Source organism: Electrophorus electricus, chromosome 1 (assembly GCF_041902795.1).
Source record: "Electrophorus electricus isolate QZ-2024a chromosome 1, ASM4190279v1, whole genome shotgun sequence".
Classification (NCBI taxonomy): Eukaryota; Metazoa; Chordata; class Actinopteri; order Gymnotiformes; family Gymnotidae; genus Electrophorus; species Electrophorus electricus.
The window spans coordinates 5,472,646-5,491,665 of NC_137497.1; the positions used below are offsets into that span (position 1 = coordinate 5,472,646).

Sequence of the window (19,020 nt, forward strand, 5' to 3'; positions counted from 1 at the left end):
GTTCATAATGGAACTAAACCAGTGACTCTAGACCTACATATGCATGAGAGAATGATAGCAAATGTCATTCCTGTAGATGTAACGCTGAATAACGATTTCTGTGGCATTCTCATTTCATTAATAGCAGATTCTAATGCAATAAATTAATGTGCAAAACAAAGAAAACAGTAAATATAATTTACAACAAATGTATTACAATATCTGCAAAAATGGCTCTCTCAGAAAATCTGTATTAAACAGTAAACCTGTAAAGTTTATTTACGAGATTTATTTATGTGGAAAGAGAAGTGAAGAGTGTAAGTAGTGAAACTGGTGTTTGGGTGTTTGTCATGCAGCAAGCAGTGTGTGAAAATGGCTGGAGGTCATAGTCTCATAGGAGACCACAAAGACCATGATGTACTGAAGCCACACACACACACACACACGTTGCCAACACTCTTTGTTTCAAATATGATGTTACATCAAAAGTAATGGACTGAAATATGTTGATATGAAAAATGAAATATGAAGATGACTGAGTAAAAAAATCTTGTTCCTCTTTTTTGTAGAAGACCAAGCCTTCCATTTGTCTGTTTGATTACGTCTGTATTTATTCTGCCTCAAACATCAACAAAAGGGCTTTAGAACAATCACTTCTGTCTCCTCGACCAGATACACTGAGCATTGCACGTTTTTAAACAGTTAATTTTATTAATGTAAGGACATGTTTAGAAGTTAAGTCACTACATGTTTCAAGTAACATTCAATTTTTAATTTTTTTTTTTTTTACAAAGGTGAATAATTAATTTTTTTGAATAATCACAGATTTATGATAAAATTCCAGATTATTTACATTGTGAATAGAAATTAATTTACGGTAGCTTGGTTTCAAAATTTTCTGTTAATGTGAACACAGAAATCAGATCTAACCTCTTAACACTTCAGCAAGTGTGATGAGTCAGTAGATATGAAGTAACTCATGGTGGTTTCACATAATATAAATCCTTTTCATATGATTTACTTAAAAAGAAGATTGAACCAAAAGACCAGTCTGAAGAATATACTTTAATTAAAACAATTGATGATTCCAAATACTTATTTCATTAAATTTACATCACAACAAATCAAACTGAGCCTTTTCTGTTTGGAACACATTTATATGCGTATCAGTCACCATCACAACATCATGTGTTAGTAATTTAGCTCACGTAAAAACATGCGTGCAAACACACACACACACACACACACACACACACACACACACACACACATTTTTAATATGTATCATTTACCCCTATGCTTTAAGCATTTTATTTAGTTATACAGTGAACACATGTTGTCCTACAATACATGCAATATATATATATATATATATATAAATTTTTTATTTAATTTTTATTTTTCTACACTATGAACAGCAAATTACCATGAATATAAGTAACATACTCTCCATTCTTGCACTGGTCACATCAACCTCCCAAATTAATCCAGTTTGTAGTACATCACGTTAACTGCTCAAATGCAATTACAGATCTTCAAATAGTATCTGATGCTTTTGTGTTCGATGACACGGACACTTTTCTCTGGTTGTGTTTGTCAAAACTAGAGAGTACAGATATGAAAAATATGGCAGAGATCACAGCCTCTTATGGCTGTTGTTGGTTAAAATAATTAACTATGTAAAGCTGTTCCAAACAATGAAGGAATGATGTATAACTTTGTTCTATCACAGTACACTGCTAGTTTCTTACTGAAGAATATACAACCTTAGTGTCCACCACTTCAGTGTGTCTCCCTGATTTCTTGATTTTCTTATCAGAAAACTGTAGATCAGCATATTTAGAATCTTGCTCCTGCTATAGTACAAAAAATTACAACTAGATGATAAATTCTTTTATCAATGGTGTATTCCTTTAATCAATACTAATATCCAAATTCACTGTATTATTATAGTCATGAAATTTATTTTAAGATCTGATTCTTTATATATTTTATGATTCCTTATTTGTAAAAGAGCTACTGTTCCAAAACCTTTCTAATTTGATCACAATTAGTTAGACTGCTTTTGGAGAAATTTAAGAACATGTTAAGTAAATCTTCTCCTAAATAAAGGTGTTCTTTCTTTCCAGATATATGTGGGTTTCAAACATCATGTATTTTCATAATTACCTCTTTCTCTTGTTGTACTTTAAAGTCAGTTTCTGTAAGAATCAGTCAAAATAAATTATCTCTATTATTAATATAACATTAACAATATAACATAGTTTTTTAGTTTTTGTTCTGATTTGTATTTTTGAACATGCCTAAAATCTTAATGGTTCAGTTTTAAACAGTATCAGCAATACCGTTTTGGTGTTGTTTTCTCCTCTTCAACATGACTAGAAGAACACTGATGAGAATCACAATCACACCACCGAACACTACTGTCAGCATGAAGTAGACTTTGGAAAAGCAGTGAGCTGGAGAAGAGATGTAAAGAAAGGAGTTATTTTTAAATCTGTACATGTGACTTTGCACTGAATTTCATCTATGTCTTTCAGTTAATTATTTACAATCAAATTTTAAACAGCAGAATATAAACCACGAAATTAAGAGAGGATGGTTCAATATATGAATATGAATGAATATGAGATCACATGGATGGTGTTTCACTTTTCTCTAGAAAGCAACAACAAAAAAACAGTTTAATGATTTATTAAATTTCATGAATTTAATATTAAACATAATTTTACTTCTCTATAGTGCATAACTATTGAATATCAAATATGTAATGTAATGTGATTCTTTTGCACAGAAAGTTACCTGATCAGCTAAAGAATATAACAAGATATAACATACCTTCTTCAAATGTTCTTTTGAAATGTGTTTCATTTCGCTCTGAAACAAAATGTTTTAAGTGACTATGACAGTCACATGATTCAATAAAGAACATCATAATACAGAAACATCTTTAAAACAACATAAATATTTGTGAATGAGTAATATAATGAGATTCATCACAAAATGTTACCTATCACTTGTAAATATGTAGCATTGCTGAAGGAAATTTGAGTGCTTCGTGGAATGCCACAGTAATACAGTCCTGAATCAGTGTAATTCACTCCAGTTATTGTCAGAGAGGTGTTCTGGGAGTTTACAGTCATCACATTATGTTTACTTTGATTAACAAGAGAACAGGGGCGAGATGGAGAATATTTTAAATACAACTGGCACGCAACACGATGTGGAACAGAATGATTTGTGTGCTTGAACCAATATATGTGACCTGGTTCTATCTGGTTATACTGGTTCCAAATGGTGACATCATCACCAGGTTCTGCCACCAATATTAAAGTGTCTGGAGAGCCCAGAGTCACTGCAATCAAATCTGTAACTCATAAATAAACAAAAATAGAAAAAAAAACATGAACTGTCTGAGGCAGGCAGTATAAAAACATTCATCTGAAAAAGTATAATCTTTATGACTTCTTCAAAACAATAAAGTTTGCTCTGTCTATTTAATGTAAATGAAATTAATATTACTTACCCGTGCCATGAAAAAAGAGAATCAGAACCGAAATACAAGCCATCACTGTTATCAGAGTAGACACGAAGAGGAAATGTGACGTGAATAAAACTGTGCTTTATATTGTAGGAGGTGTGGCTTATACAATACATGAAAATGAATCATCATTATAGCGGAAATATAAAAAAATGTAATTAATAACAAATAAATAAACAGATCATAATAGACATTGACAATAGATAATAAAGACAAAAATAAATAAATGTCATCATTAATCAATGTCCCCAAGTGCTCCTGTCAAGACTTGGACAACCTTGGTTTTAACTTTCCACATTCTATATTTTTTTTTTCTCTTTCTGACTCTAGTATTTATCCAATGTATCATCTTTCATCATTTATAATATTACTACCATTTTGGACTGTCATACTTACCAGCACTGCTGTTTTTCTGGTAGTTATCTATTGTTTATGTGCTTAGTTCACTATGACTTTGTCTTAAGTCTGTCTCTTAAGTCTCACCAAAGCTTAGTTTTGGAATTATTGCTTCTACAAACATTTGTGAAGGAATGGGTGACTCTCGGGAACTCAGTGAATTTCAGTGTGGTACCGTGATAGAATGCCAGCTCTGGAATAAGTCCAGTCGTGATATTTCCTCTCTACTAAATATTTCACAGTCAACTGTCAGTGGTATTATAACAAAGTGGAAGTGATTGGAAATGACAGCAACTCAGCCATGAAGTAGTAGGCCACGAAAAAGAACAGCAGGGTCTACCACATCACCAAGCGCAATGCAAAGCATCGGATGCAGTGGTGTAGAGCACTCCGCCACTGGATTCTAGAGCAGTGAAGACGTGTTCTCTGGAGTGACAATCTCCTGCCAATCTCTGTCTGCCAATCTCATGGATGAATCTGGGTTTGACGGTTGCCAGGAGAATGGTACTTGTCTGACTGTACTGTGCTAAGTGGAAGGTTTGGTGGAGGGGGGATTATGGTGTGGGGTTGTTTTTCAGGAGTTGGGCTCAGCCCCTTAGTTCCAGTGAAAGGAACTGCTAATGGTTCAGCATACCAAGAGATTTTGGACAATTTCATGCTTCCAACTTTGTGGGAACAGTTTGAGGATGGCCTCTTCCTGTTCCAACATGACTGCGTACCAGTGCCCAAAGCAAGGTCTACAAAGACATGGATGAGTGAAATTGGTGTGGAAGAACTTGATTGGCCTGCACAGAGTCCTGACCTCAATATGTATATAAATAAATAAACATTTTACTATTCATCTGTTGGCACAATATCTGCTTAGTTCACTACAATTTGTCTCACTCTGTAGGTCTCACAAAATATTGGTTTAGTTTTTTTCACAATTCTCTGTGGCTCCTTGTAAGATGTTCTCCTGTATTATCCCCACTGCTTGGTTGTGTCTCTGAGTGTATATGGTACTGGACCGTCTAAGTGGCTCCGTGGTACAGTTTGCTTGTCCAGTGTGATGCACCCCAGTTTCCACTGATTCCACCGATGATATTGAGTGCTTGTACTTGTGCTGCCATAATTAGTGCCCCTGTGTTCAGTCCTGCCTTCTCCAGCCATTGGTAGGATTATCTTATGTCAGCCATCTCAACCTTCTATCACTGATACATTCCATGGAGGACTTTATCCTGTCATGACACCTTCTCTGCTTCCATGGTGACCGTGTCCTCCATCTGTCTGAAACATTTATTCATCCTTGGGGTAAATGGCTTGGATGTATTCATAGATTTTCATGTGTCATGTCCCCACCCTGACACTAATTTTTTGGAGCCTTCGATGTTCCTAGGAGTGCTCTCTTTGGACTGAGATCAGTTTTGTAATTCCTAGGGTTTGTTAGAGCCACTTCTCCAGCTTAAGGGTCACAGCCCCAAGTAGTCCAATCACCACTGGAACAACATTAACCCTCCACCTTCTCTCTGGTTCCTCAGGTGAACTTCTGTAATCAGTCAACAATAAACCAGTCACTGGAGTGACAAGGGTATCTACTGAGAACAGTGCTCAAGGTTCTAATGCAAAGCGCAAAGACAGGGTCCACACTGAGGATGGAAAGCACCCAGACCTTGGTGTGCAGTATGAATAGAAAAAAATAGCTCTTAAGTGAGCAGTCCAAAACCTTTGATGTGGTTAAAGGCCTTTGTGTTCATGCAAAAGCAAACTGTCAGTGCACAGATGTGCACACACATCCACACAGAACTGTTTCCATCACACAGTGCTCTAGACATAAGATACACAAAAGATGAGCTAAATTAAGCTAAAGTAAGCGATGTTAAACAGACATTTAAAAAACTGGAAATTAATGTAATATTTGGGTTTATGATCCACTACAAGTGAACCCATACCGTTGCTGCAGTCTATAAATTGCCATTCCCAAAGTCTCTTATTGTGCTGAGAATTTGTCTACTACAGTAAAGCACTACACCACTACACCCTCTAAAAATTAAACCAGAGAACTATAACTAAACATAAGCATAGAAAATTTACAGCCTTTACAAAAATAGAAGACAGAAATCTTCAACCATGTTTGAACAAGTGGAGAGCTGGGTTATGTTAGTAGAATATGAGTTTGAATTTCAATGCCACATCTCTATGTGTTCAGGGGTCTCTGACGTTGTAGCGCTGTGCTCTCTTTGCGATGAAGGAAGGTTTAGGGTGAAGCTAGCCAAGTGAGAGTGTCTGTTAAGCCACATTTAACACATTCACTCAGCTGTCCTACAACATCCTGCATGAGGTAGGTCAGTGCTGTGACCGACTGCATGAGCTGGTTTACACTCCAGGTTGGTAACTATCAGCAAACAGAAAGAAACAAAAAATGTAATGCAGCTTCAAAGAATGCAAAGATCAAAAAGTCTGACTGTATATAAAAAGGTAGAGAGTACAACCAGTACAACCAGTACAACCAGTGAGAGTGCTCACAAAGACAAGACAAAACAAGACATGTAACCATGAGCCCTATAAAGAATAACAGGTGGGAAAACAGTGCCAGCAGTGGGTAGAGGGAGCAGTTTGTAACATGAACATAAATAAAAAATAAAAAACTTCAAACATAATAAAATATTATGCAGTGAACAACTCTGACATGGAAATGAGTTCAATAAATGTTAAAATATGTAAAACAAAAATAAATAAATAACAATATAGCTTTTTTTTAAAGGTAAAAATGAAACTTTAAAAATAAAAATGTTATAACCTAAGTGAAGTACATGTAACTACTGAACAAGATGCACAGCAGTTTTAGGTGTTTTTAGTTTTGTGTCTGTAAAACAAATATGTCTCAGTGATGTCACTGGAGAATCAAGACATATTCCTGATTAGTGACGTATGTCTGCCCCCTAGTGGTAAAGAGATGCCTTCTTGAAACTTGACCATAATTGACCAGCTCTCTAACTTGTTATCTTGTCAGTAGATAATGTGTAGTGCCCACACCTGTGAAATACAATAACCAGAACCTCCAGTTTCTATATTTGACATTTTTAGCATTTGGCAGACGTGCACCTTACCTCTGTTCCCATGAACCCCAAGAACTACACCAATCTAACCTTAAAAACAAATTTCCAAACGCTTGTGTAAACAATATATGTTTTCAACCTGGACTTATGAACAAAGACTGTGTCTAAGTCCTGAACAATGTCTGGAAGCTTTTTCCAAAGCTGCAGAGATTTGTCGGAAAATGTTCTTCCCCTGCTTTAACTTTCAGCATTCAAGGTACTAACCAATAACCAGCACCATGTGATCTACGTGGGTATGAAAGTTCAGAACAGAATAGAAGTTCAGGCAGGTACTCAGTCAGCTTTACATGTTTTCTCACTTGTTCCTGGTGCTGCACTCAGAACAAAGCATGTAGCCTTGATGAGTGTCACAGAACGCTCGCCTCCCGCGAGGCACGTGGTTTGGCCAGCTACGTGCAGTGGGAGGGCCTTCGTTTGTGGCCACGCCTGCAGACACCTGCACCTTGTTATGTCTATGTGTATTTAAACCCATGTCAGGGTATGAAGCGTCGTTGGTCATTGTTGAGATAACGCGTTAGCGTGGTGTTATTGTCAATGGTGATGTTAAACGTTATATTTGTTGTTGTTAGATATATACGTGTTTATCTTCTGTACTTAGAGTTAACCGTTTCTTGTTTGTATTAATTTTGTTTGATTCTTGTGGGTGCCGTTCGTGTTCTATGTTAAATGTTAATAAATGTACGTCCCAGACGTTGGAGTCTGTACATCATGCCCCTCGCCCTGCGGCATTCTGTCCACCTCGCGTTACAATGAGTGGATAGCAAAAGATAATTTTCACCAACTGTGCCTTTATTTTTAAAAGCTTTTAGAAGGTTAAAGTTTTTTTCATATAAAAATATGTCTTTGGACAAATGGTGTTTGAACAAATCAAAGAAAAAGGACAAAATTACAAACAAATGTTACACGCCACATTTAGGATAAGATGAAAAGTGTATTATATTCACTGAAGTATTCCTTTAAAGGCTAAGGACCGGCTAATATGAAAGTGTCAAACACATAAATGACGTTAAAGCTGATTTTTTAACTTGTGATTACTGTTAGTTAGAACATTTGTTTTACACACTCAAGGAAAACGGCTTAAATATTTGTTTTGCCTCGCCCACTGTCGTCGGAATCTGTCATAAACTTCATACGTGTGACGTAGATGGTGGACAACAACGCCAGAAGTTGAACTATATGCATAACTGTATGGTGATGCATAAAGATGTGTTGTCTTTGGCCGAAATAATTAAATGTACAGCAGGACCCCCGTGCACAGGTGGCACAGAGATCTCAAAATATTTTTAAAAAGGACATTTGTCAGCTTTAAAAGGGCCCGTTGGAAACTACCATTTGCTTACTCCGTTATCTGTACTGCTTTACCACACCTCTGGGATGTCACACAACAACTTGATCTTAAGACTGCTGCTTTTCCAACAATATAATCATGTAAAGAACTAAACAGGTGTTCAAGAGCCTCTGTGTGCATGGAAGTAAACTGGATAAGTTAAATTACTTCATCCATTTTAATTGACATTAGCTAACATTTAACATTTAACAGTTAACATTTAACAGTTTAACATTTAACATTTAACAGTTAACGTTAGCTAGGTTAGTAGCTAACTGAGTGACTTGCAAAGCTTGGTGCCATATTAGACTAAAACTACTCCACATAGTTGAATTACAGAGATTTATAGAGTATCTTATATCTTATAGATTGCTTGTACAACAATAATGATAACTGAACATTTGTGTTTACCTAGGTCATTAACAGCTCAGTGTAAAGTTTCTAATGTTCATTATTTAGCTAACTAGCTATATTTCCCATAATGATTCAGCATCTTTCCTAAGATTTCAGTGGTTAACACTGTCAGTTTATTTCAATTAACGAAGTTAGCACAACAATTCACTGAAGTTAGCCATGCAGAAAATAACGTAATAATAATACATACATTTAAACCTAAATGCACATAAACCTAAATGCATATAACCTAGACTGTCATGCTTGGTCAGCCGGATAGCAGGAAGGACACACCCACTCCTGCTAAGGATCACACCTCTTACCTGCCCCGTTCACAGTGTCCTGATTACTGATTACCTTCACCTGTTCCTTACTTACTTTCTGCCATATTTAAACCCACAGATCCCAGGAGACGGGGCTGTACATCAGTGGTCCATTGACATGTCAAGGCAAGTGACTGCGTTACTTTGAGAAGACTATAACTTCTGTATTTTGTTAAGTGTTTCCATCATCAAGAACCCAATGGAAAATAAAGAGCACTTTCTCACAACCATGCCTCTCACTTCCACCGAACCGCCGACGTCACAGAATGTGCAGCCACTGAGAAGCGAGGCAAGTAGCCCTGATTGGACTCACCTGTTTGCTAACCAGATGGTGGCTGTGGAGTAGCAGCAGGAGATTGGGGAAATACGTTCGCTGGTTCTGAACCTCAGCCAGCACGTTAATCGCCTGGCCACGAGACCGGAACAACGAGCCACCCTTCCCGCTACCTCAACTGTTCCGGAAGGATTGAAATGCCTCATTGCTACCCCTGAGACATACAGAGGTGACCCAGAGGAGATGCTTAAAGATACTCTTTACTGGAAATCTCAGTATTAACTGTATACATCCTGACACCTTATATAACAATAATTGTGGTGACTGGACCTCAGCAAAAATCATTTAAAATCACTGTATTTATGCCAGTTAAGAAACTCAGCAGTCTCATGATGATTCAAGTAAGGATACAAACACTGGATTTTCTCATTCAGGCGACACGTTACACAAAAGCAAATTACAAACTTTGGTGATTAGGAGATTAAGTGTGATTAATAAGACTATAATTACGTCACTCTCAAATGTATCCAATTTGGATTTACAAGTAAATGATTTTTCATGTGAATGTGACAACACCTGGTTGACTGGGCAAACACCAAAAATGAAACACAAGTTTTAAATGCTGATCAGTTCACGTGCAGCTACCCATCAAATCTCAAAGGAAGTCGAGCGACTGATCTTGATATAAACTCGTGCGGTTATGAGAGAGCGGTTACCCCAGCTAAAGGGAGAGCAGGGCTGGAGGTTGTGTCTGTACCACAGGGACTTCCAGCCAAGAAAACCCATCATAGATAACATTGTGGATGGTATCTACAGCAGCCAAAAGACCATCTGTGTGATCAGTCATCACCACCTGGAGAGTGAGTGGTGCTCTAGAGAGATCCAGGTGGCAAGTTTTGACTCTTTGATGAGAAAAATGACGTCCTCATCCTGGTGTTCCTGGAGGATATTCCCACACATCCGTTGTCTCCATACTACAGGATGAGAGGTCTAATCAAGAAACACACCTATCTCAGCTGGCCCAAATCACAGCATTGCATCCAGTCCTTCTAGCGGAAACTGAGAGCAGCTCTCCAATCCAATGTGGAAAGCAGGACTCAATTCTGTGAAGACAACTAAGGTTCTCGCAACACCTTGGGTAAACTTGAGCCTCATGTCAAATTTCAAATTAAAGTTGATTTGTGTGGTGCTTTTACAAGGCTCAGAATGTGAACCCATCTTCCTTTGGCCAACACAGGATAGCAAACACATTACAAATAAAGCTGATTTTTTAAATGAACAATAGTAGCTTATAAGATTAATGAAATGACTAACCAAGATACCAAGAGCTGCACCAATAATCTAACCTGAAAACAAATTTCCAAAAGCTTGAGTAAACAAATAGGTTTTCAACCTGGACTTATGAACAAAGACTGTGTCGGAGTCCTGATGTCTGGAAGCTTATTCCAAAGCGCAGAGAGTTGTATGAAAATGTTCTTCCCCTGCTTTAACTTTCAGCATTCAAAGTACTAACCAATAACCAGCAACATGTGATCTACATGGGTATGAAAGTTCACTCAGGCACTGAGTGAGATGTACTGTAGCACTAGCCCGAGTGCCATTGGGCGTGGAACAGGACGCTCAGACTCCCTCGACGGTGACGGTGACATTTATTTATATACAACACAGACAGTAATGGTGGCATTCACACATGACATTAACAGAAAACATAAACACACTAAACCCTGACAAACAACGACTGTAACATGTACACAGGCTAGACAAACATGGATACTAACATAAGCTTTGGTAGACAAACATACAATGACCAACAGTGAGGGGCGCACCGACAGGGCTTTAAATAGACTAACAAACACTAACAATTAACCCCGTACAGGTGCCAAAAACAAGAGTAAACCCCCTGCACACGGCAGGCCGTACCACGTGATTTGGGGGGCGTCCCGTGACGTGTACATGTTATGTCAGTTGTTCCTGAGGCTGCACTCGGATCAAGCAAAACCATTAAAGACATGTATCCTTGATGAGAGGACAGCAAAAATAATTTTCACCAACCTTTCTGGAGCGCAGTATTTTAAAAAGATTTTAGAAAGCTAAAGTTTATTCATATACAAATATCCGTGTCTTTGGATAAATGGTGTTTGAAGTAATCAAAGAAAAAGGATGAAATTACAGACAAATGTCACATTTGACACGTCACACGACGACTTGATCTTAAGACTGCTGCTTTTCCAACAAAATGTGCATGTAAAGAAACTGAACAGATGTTCAGGAGCCTTTGTGTGTATGGAAGTAAACAGGGTAAGTGCAATTACTTCACCCATTTTGGTTGACATTAGCTAACATTAGGTAGCCTTGCTGGCTAGTTAGCGTTAGCTAGGTTTGTAGCTACATGAGTGACTTGCTAAGATTGGTGCTATAGTACACTAAAACTACTCCACGTAGTTGAATTAGAGATTTATAGAGTATCTTATGATTACGAATTCAACCTAGATCGCTTTTACAACAATAACGATAACGGAACATTGGTGTTTAGCTAGCTAGTTATTGTCATTTATAGCTCAGTGCGACGTTTCTAATGTTATTTAGCTAACTAACTAGCTACATTTCCCATAATGATCCAGCATCTTTCCAAACACTTGTATGGTTTAACACATTGTCAGTTTAATTCAGTTTTATTTTTTCAGTGTACAAATTAGCACTACAAATTCAAGTCAGCCATGTGGAAAATAAGGTAATAATGCATACATTTTAAGGCTAGATTCATATAACCAAGGCACATGACTAATGTACCAAAAACACACATTAGACTAATATTGCAAATGTATTCTCTAGCTTAGCTAAGACATTGGTTATTAGAAAAAAGAGAGCACTATTACATAGTTAGTTAGCTAGATACATACCAAGCTAGTAAAATGAGAAATATAACCAGTAGATAGATCAAATGCCCATGCTATAAATGATTGTTAATAAACAAGATTACTTTTTGTAATACGTTTTACTTTTAGGATAAGTTTTAAGTGTAACATCAAAGTTTTTTTTACCTGTTTTTACCAGTGGGAATTCCTAATTCTGACTACTGGTTCAGGTTGTTTGTTGCTCTCTGGTGCAGCTTTTTCTATCTGTCTCAAATCTAAATGGTTGAATTTCGTTGTTATGACATACAGTCACCCCGACTGTCATCTTCAACAAATTCAAAAATATCTTTGGAATCTGAAGAACCAGCACTGGAAAATTCACAGTCCACGTCAGTCATAATGGTGTTTGATGTAGGCATTGTTCACTATTGTCCACCATTAGCCTTTAATTGTCATTTTTGAAATCTCACTATAGTTATGCATGTTCTTTTGGACAAAGTGTGAACCCCTCCATGTAGCCAGTGTATGAAAATCATTAGTTCTTAGGGAGTATTCCAATCTTTTTTTTTTTTAAAGCTTATTTAACTTTTTTTTTTCTTTTTTTCTAATATTTACATAGTTTATACTTATTTTGAATTTGGAGCTGTCAAAATTATGTCCTGAACATTAATCTGTTTTTTGGCCTCTCCTCATCTTGGGTTACTGTGAAAGAGACACCAGCCTGGTAATGGCACTGATTTATCTATAATGCTGTATACCATACAGATCATAATACTGTATACCCCCCCCCCCCCCCCCCGCCCCACTATATACCATACAGATCATAACACTGTATACCACACAGATCGTGATATCTGTGCTTATGTGGTAAGCTTGAATGGAATGTTTTACAACATCTGCTTCAAAGCCTTTACTGCACAACCTGAATGCCTCTTTTTGACAAACAAAAACAGACATTGTGTAATGGTTTGTGTCTACTGGAAACATCACTCCACTTTTTTATTATCAACATCACTCCAGATTCACTTCCTTATTAAGACCTTACCATTGCAAAAATAACACAGCCCAAATTCTTTATTCTATTCATGCAAGTATATCCAGCCCCTTCATACATGCGGTCAATGGTCAAAGCCCGATCTGTACCTTGAGTACTTCGAACCTCAGGTACGGCTCGGCTTGAAATACCTTGCTTCTGGACTCATGGACGACAAGCATCGAGACTGTTTTCTGTCCTGACTCCAAGATGGTGGAACAAACTCCCACTTGCTGTCCGTACAGCTGAGTCCCTTGCAGTCTTCAAACGTAGACTGAAGACCCATCTATTTGCAGAATATTTAAAGGACAACTGACACTGCTCCCATATTGACTGACTAATTTAGTACTTTGTTTTCCCTACAATAAGTACTAAAAGACACAACCGGGAAACCACGGAAACAGGGATGCCAGGACGGCAGCCATTCCTGACAGTTGGACTTTAACCTACTGTACTGTACTAGCATATTCTATGAGTAAATGACAAAGCACTTTTGTAAGTCGCTCTGGATAAGAGTGTCTGCTAAATGCCGTAAATGTAAATATATCCAAAGTTTCTGGGTCAACTCAGACTGAAACCAAGGCTAAGAAATGTGCAGAAATGTTTGCAAAATATGCTTCCTCAATCTTGTATTTTTAGGTTTTGGAGATGTTCTTCCCCTCAGTAAGTGGAGTAAAGTTTCTAGAGAAAAGCATTTAAGGAGGACTTAAAGGTCTTAAAATAATTTTCAAAGTTGTCATTGTTTATTGATTAGCATAGTAAAAACATTCTTGCAGAAACAACTTTCAGCTAATATAGTCAATAGATAATGGAACACAGTATAAATGTATTTATTTACATACAAACTAGGTAAAGTCTATGTGGCCCATGTTTATAGATCATTATACAAATGCTTATCATCTGTATCAGTGCGTGGCATGTGGGGACAATAAATGGGCAGGATGCAGGTGTGAGTCCAGAAACAAAAAGACATTTAATGAAACCAAAAATAAAAATGTTGAACATGAACAGGAGCGAGGGAGAGACTACCTGGGCACAAGAGAGATGAGGGAGAGACTACCTGGACACAGGTGGATGGACTGAGGCTGAGGAATGGCAGGGTTGGTGGGCGTAGCAGGGGGAGGGACAACAGAGAACACATGACTACGTCAATAAACGGGAATCACGGGGTTAACGACAGATGGAGCAGGCACCATCTTATGTAAGTTGTAAAATTAAAAAAAAACCTTCCACTTTCTAAACATATTTATAAATATGCAAAGATGTGTGCAGTATGTATACTGAACCTTTACACCCGCTAAAAACCTATGCATTATTTTAAAGCATCTATAATATTTACTAGCATAACATAAAGACTCAAAAGGACTAACAAGCTAATGAGTGCTTCTAGCAAGGTTCTGTGTGCTGTTGTAGAGCTGTTTTTATAGTCAAATGCCATTTATCCTTACAGTTTAGTTTGGATTAAGTTGTGACTTGGTGCCATCAGTCCACATTGGCATGTAGGCCAGATGAAAGTAGTAAATGTGGGTCAAATACAGGCCGTCACTCATTTGCTATCTGGGTAGGAGGCTAGAAAAAAAACAATGGAAAAAAGGCCCAACTAAGAGTTAAAATTAACAGGACCTGGGGAACTATTTGGTGAACTTACCCAACTATAATACTATGTAACCCAAGGTGGGCTTTGAACCACCACTCTTGGGTTTACCAAGCCAGCACAGTAACACTAAATCTGAGCTCACCACCTATTCACAGTTGCCAGAAATGCATCTATAAAATAATACAATAAGAAGATCTACAGGAGACCTGAATGATGTCATGAATTCATCAGCACTGTGCATCTCCCATCCTCCACAGAATCATCAGGATATGACACAATTATTCAGTTAGCAATTTCTCTCAGAAAATAGCAAGGTTTTATACAGTCTCTTGTTTTTCTGACACATTTTTATCATGTGTGCCATTAACCAATCAGTTAGGCAGTGAAGCATTAGTAGCCATAAACCAAGAGGCTGCATGCTGGTTAATGCCAGCACTGTTAACACTTGTATTACTGAAATATCTGAGTTCTGAGGACGTTTCTCGGTTCTCAGGACTTGCCAACCATCAGAGGACCATCAGCCAACCTTTATTATGTACGTGCCTGACAGAGAAGCTTTGAACTTGCTGCTGTATTGTGCATTTAGACAGAAGCCTTATATTTCCTGGGTGTGACTGTATATATGGTGTCACCACAATAAATCAAAATATATCTCTCTCTAAATATAATATGATATTGTTTATAATTTCTGTATGAATATATTATTAATATAATCCAAAGTGACATTACAGATCAGTTAGGCAGTGAAGCACTACAGGTTAATAGTAGGTAGACATAAACTAGGAGACTGCATGCTGGTCAACTCCAGCATTTTTAGGGTTAAACCTTTGGGGTGGAGCCTGGAGTGCCCCTTCTCTACACCGTGCTTTCTATCACACCTCATTCTGCTCATGAAGGACAGCATACATAGCTGATGGGCTGAATCAGATGTTTTAGCACATGATCACCACTAGATGGTGTGGCAAGGCTGGGTTTGAAACATTGTTTATTGATTCATACAGTTACATGTAGAACCCACAGGAGTGTGGGTGTTGTGTGTATCAGTGTGAGCTGTTATACCCCCGTAAAGGCAGGTGTGTGGGTCTTGTCTGTGTCACTGTGAGCTGTTATACCCCCATACAGGCAGGAGTGTGGGGTGTTGTGTGCATCAGTGTGAGATGTTATACCCCTGTACTGGCAGGATTGTGTGGCGCTGTTTGATAAAACAGCCTGCAGTTGTTTTGTGATGTTAAATGGACATTTGCTGTTAGAAGCTGAGGCACCAGCATCTCCCAGGTTTGTCCACCAATGGCATGTTCCACATAGCACATATGTTGATGATGTCCTGGTCTGTCTTTGTTTGTTTGTTTCCATGTTGCCATGGTGGTCATGCTAAATTTAGTTCTCTAACCAAGCTCAGGTTTTTGCTGCGGTTAGTAGCTTTCTCACAACTCTCCCATAACAGCTCAGCGGTGTGTGATGTTGGAGTGGGTGGGACGTTCACAAGACAAAAGGGTTTCCATTAGAGCTCTTTAGTGAAGGTTTCAGACCATTTAGTTCCAGCACCCCAACTACCCTAATCGGTTCAGTGCTGCAGCCTGTAATGAGTCTCTAATACTACTGTGCTGTGCATCAATATAAGAACAAGCAGCTTGATTCTGATTGATTGGGTAATACAATAACTCTTTATTGACTACAATATGCCTACAGTACCCATATTTAGGATTGAAGTAAGTTATTTTCAGCCTCTCACATCTTGTTTTAATGTTAGAGCACCAAGTGCCCCCTTCACCACTGTCAGTTTCAATGCCACATGCACAGACACTCGAATCCCTGTCATTCCAGAGTCAATAAGACCATAGAGACCAAATCCAGAAATTAGCTGAACACTGGGGGAAAACATCAGAAACAAACTCAAAGACAAGTGCCCAGGTGACCATAATGTGGTGTATATACCAAGGAGATGCACCAAAAAGTGTGGTGTATACCAAGGAGATACATCATAAAGTGTGATATATGCACTGTCCCCACTGCTGTTCTGCATAGGCCTGAATATCACTTAACAAGATCACCAGTAAGAATGGATATGGATACAGATTCAGGAGCAGAGCTACAATCAGCCATCTCCAGTACATGAATAACACCAAGGTTCACTTCACTATGGAAAGGGACATATACTGAATTCCTCCTGATTTACAGAAAGGACACTGGAAAGTCACTTGGACTAGAGAAGTGTGGTTGGCTGATAATTAAAAGAGGAAAAGTGATCAGGAAAGAGTTTTTCCTCTACATGCCCTGACAGTAATCATATGTATGTATGCACAATTAAGGAAACACAAATGTGCCTCCTTGTAATTTTAATGTGGCTTTAGTGCTCCAACAAAGGACCATTCACACTTGATATAAAACAGGTTTCTACAGCCAAAAACGGGCCCCATTTTGTCAGCAGACACTGTAGGTATTGTGAAGGCCTGTTTTAACAGATCTCCTCAAGTGAACTTTCGTGATCAGTAAACACTTGCTTGTGGAAGTAAAAGGAGTATCTAGTGAAAACAGAAATAGAGAGTTTTTGATGCAAAGTGTGAGGAATAAACAGGTCCACACTGAGGTTGGAAAATATTCAGAACACAGTGCGTATAAGAGCAGAATGGCTAGAATGACTGCTAGGTACACAGCCACAGCCTTTTATGTGGTTAAAAGTGTTTGTTTGCTGTTCATGCAAAAACAAACTGTTGGTGCACAGACAGACATGCACACATGCCTACTGATCTGTTTCCATCACACAGTGCCTTGGACAAAAATGCATAAAAGACCACAGCTAAATTTCAGTTCTGTTTGATATGACTATGGTAATTAATATGTGGAATATTTGGGCTTCTGATTCATTACAAAAGCATTACAGATGAATCCATATTCTCTCACTTCAGTCCATGAACATGGATTTAAAAGTTTCACATTGTTTCAAATGCCTTACTGTGCACAGAATTCTGCCACTTTGATTACCATAGTAACCCCCAAAGTACAGTATGCCTCTACAAACTCTAAGCCAGAAAACTTAAAATAAACATGAACATCCATGCTACAGCATCCTTCAACCAGCTATTTTAACACGTGGTGATCTGGGTTCTATCACTGGAACATAGCCAGGAGTCCCCAAGATCATGACTGACTGTGCTTTCATTGGGTGGGAAGGATGGGTTAGTCACTCTCTCTCTGTCAGCTCAATATGAGAGTGTCTTTTAGGTCACATTCAGTGGTCTGACCTCATGTGAATTAATTGGGTTTTTTATGTCTTAAGTGCTATGATGTGAGTGATAATCCAGATTTTTATACAGACTGAAGTGATCCTTTGGTAATTATGTGTTTGTTAGATGCTACTATGCTACTAGCATCTAATTGATAACTCTGTAAACGCTCTTGTGATGTTGAGGGCACAGAGGAAGCGAGAGGCAAAGTCGAACAAATATGTTCTTTATTTTCCATGTTCTTGATATAAAGCAATGACGAGTCTTGGTAATCTCCTAGGTTGCAACAACAGACGCTTGTGGGCCTGTCCACTAATCTGCAGTGCTGTCCCGCTGATCCTGTAGAAGTATAAATGGTGTGAGGTGTTAATAAGCAGCAGGTGTCTACTGTCAGATGAGCGGGGGAGGCCAGAGGTACGGTCCTGGTCTGGAGGGGGCATGTCCCTCCCGGTAGGGGACTGGCCGACCGTGACAGAATGCCCCCTGAAAGACCCCGCCCGGCTCCTGAAACGTGGCCGGCCCCGCCGACTCGGGGCAGGTTTCAGCAGATGCAGCCTATGAAATGAAGCAATGAGGTCGGGCTTGGGAACTTTGGAAGCCAGGACCCAACTGCGTTCCTCCGGGCCATACCCCTCCCAATTCACCAGGTACTGGATGCCCCTCCCTCTCGTACGGCAGTCCAGAAGAACCCACAGTCTATATACTGGGCCCTCCGCCATCTCCAGAGGTGGGGGAGGGTCTCCCTCTGAACCTGTAGGAGTATAAATGGTGTGAGGTGTTAATAAGCAGCAAGCGTCTCCCATCAGAAGACAGGTAATTGCGAGCGGGGGAGAGCAGTGGTACGGTACTGGTCTGGAGGGGGCGTATCCCTCCTGGTAGGGGACAGGCCGATCGTGACACCTCAAAGTTTCAGATTACTTTACATGCTCATGCTGCTGTAATCCACTGAGCTAGTTAGTTTGTACTAAATGCAGTAGTTTATT

The 19,020-nt window shown here is 38.7% G+C and overlaps 1 protein-coding gene and 1 pseudogene across 1 annotated transcript in view; both read right to left on the reverse strand.

Annotated features, from left to right (window-relative positions):
• Positions 1-1,102: 1,102 nt before the first annotated feature.
• Positions 1,103-19,020, reverse strand: part of LOC145656918 (uncharacterized) — a 234,143-nt gene continuing 216,225 nt past the window's right edge. The window contains exons 6-7 of the mRNA XM_081709958.1: positions 2,149-2,180; positions 1,103-1,835 (exon numbers count right to left, since the gene is read on the reverse strand). Of these exons, the coding sequence (XP_081566084.1) occupies positions 1,719-1,835; positions 2,149-2,180 (149 nt within the window). The 3' untranslated portion in view covers positions 1,103-1,718. The remainder of the gene's footprint in view (positions 1,836-2,148; positions 2,181-19,020) is intronic.
• LOC145651154 (uncharacterized) overlaps positions 6,098-19,020 on the reverse strand; it is a 139,265-nt pseudogene continuing 126,342 nt past the window's right edge.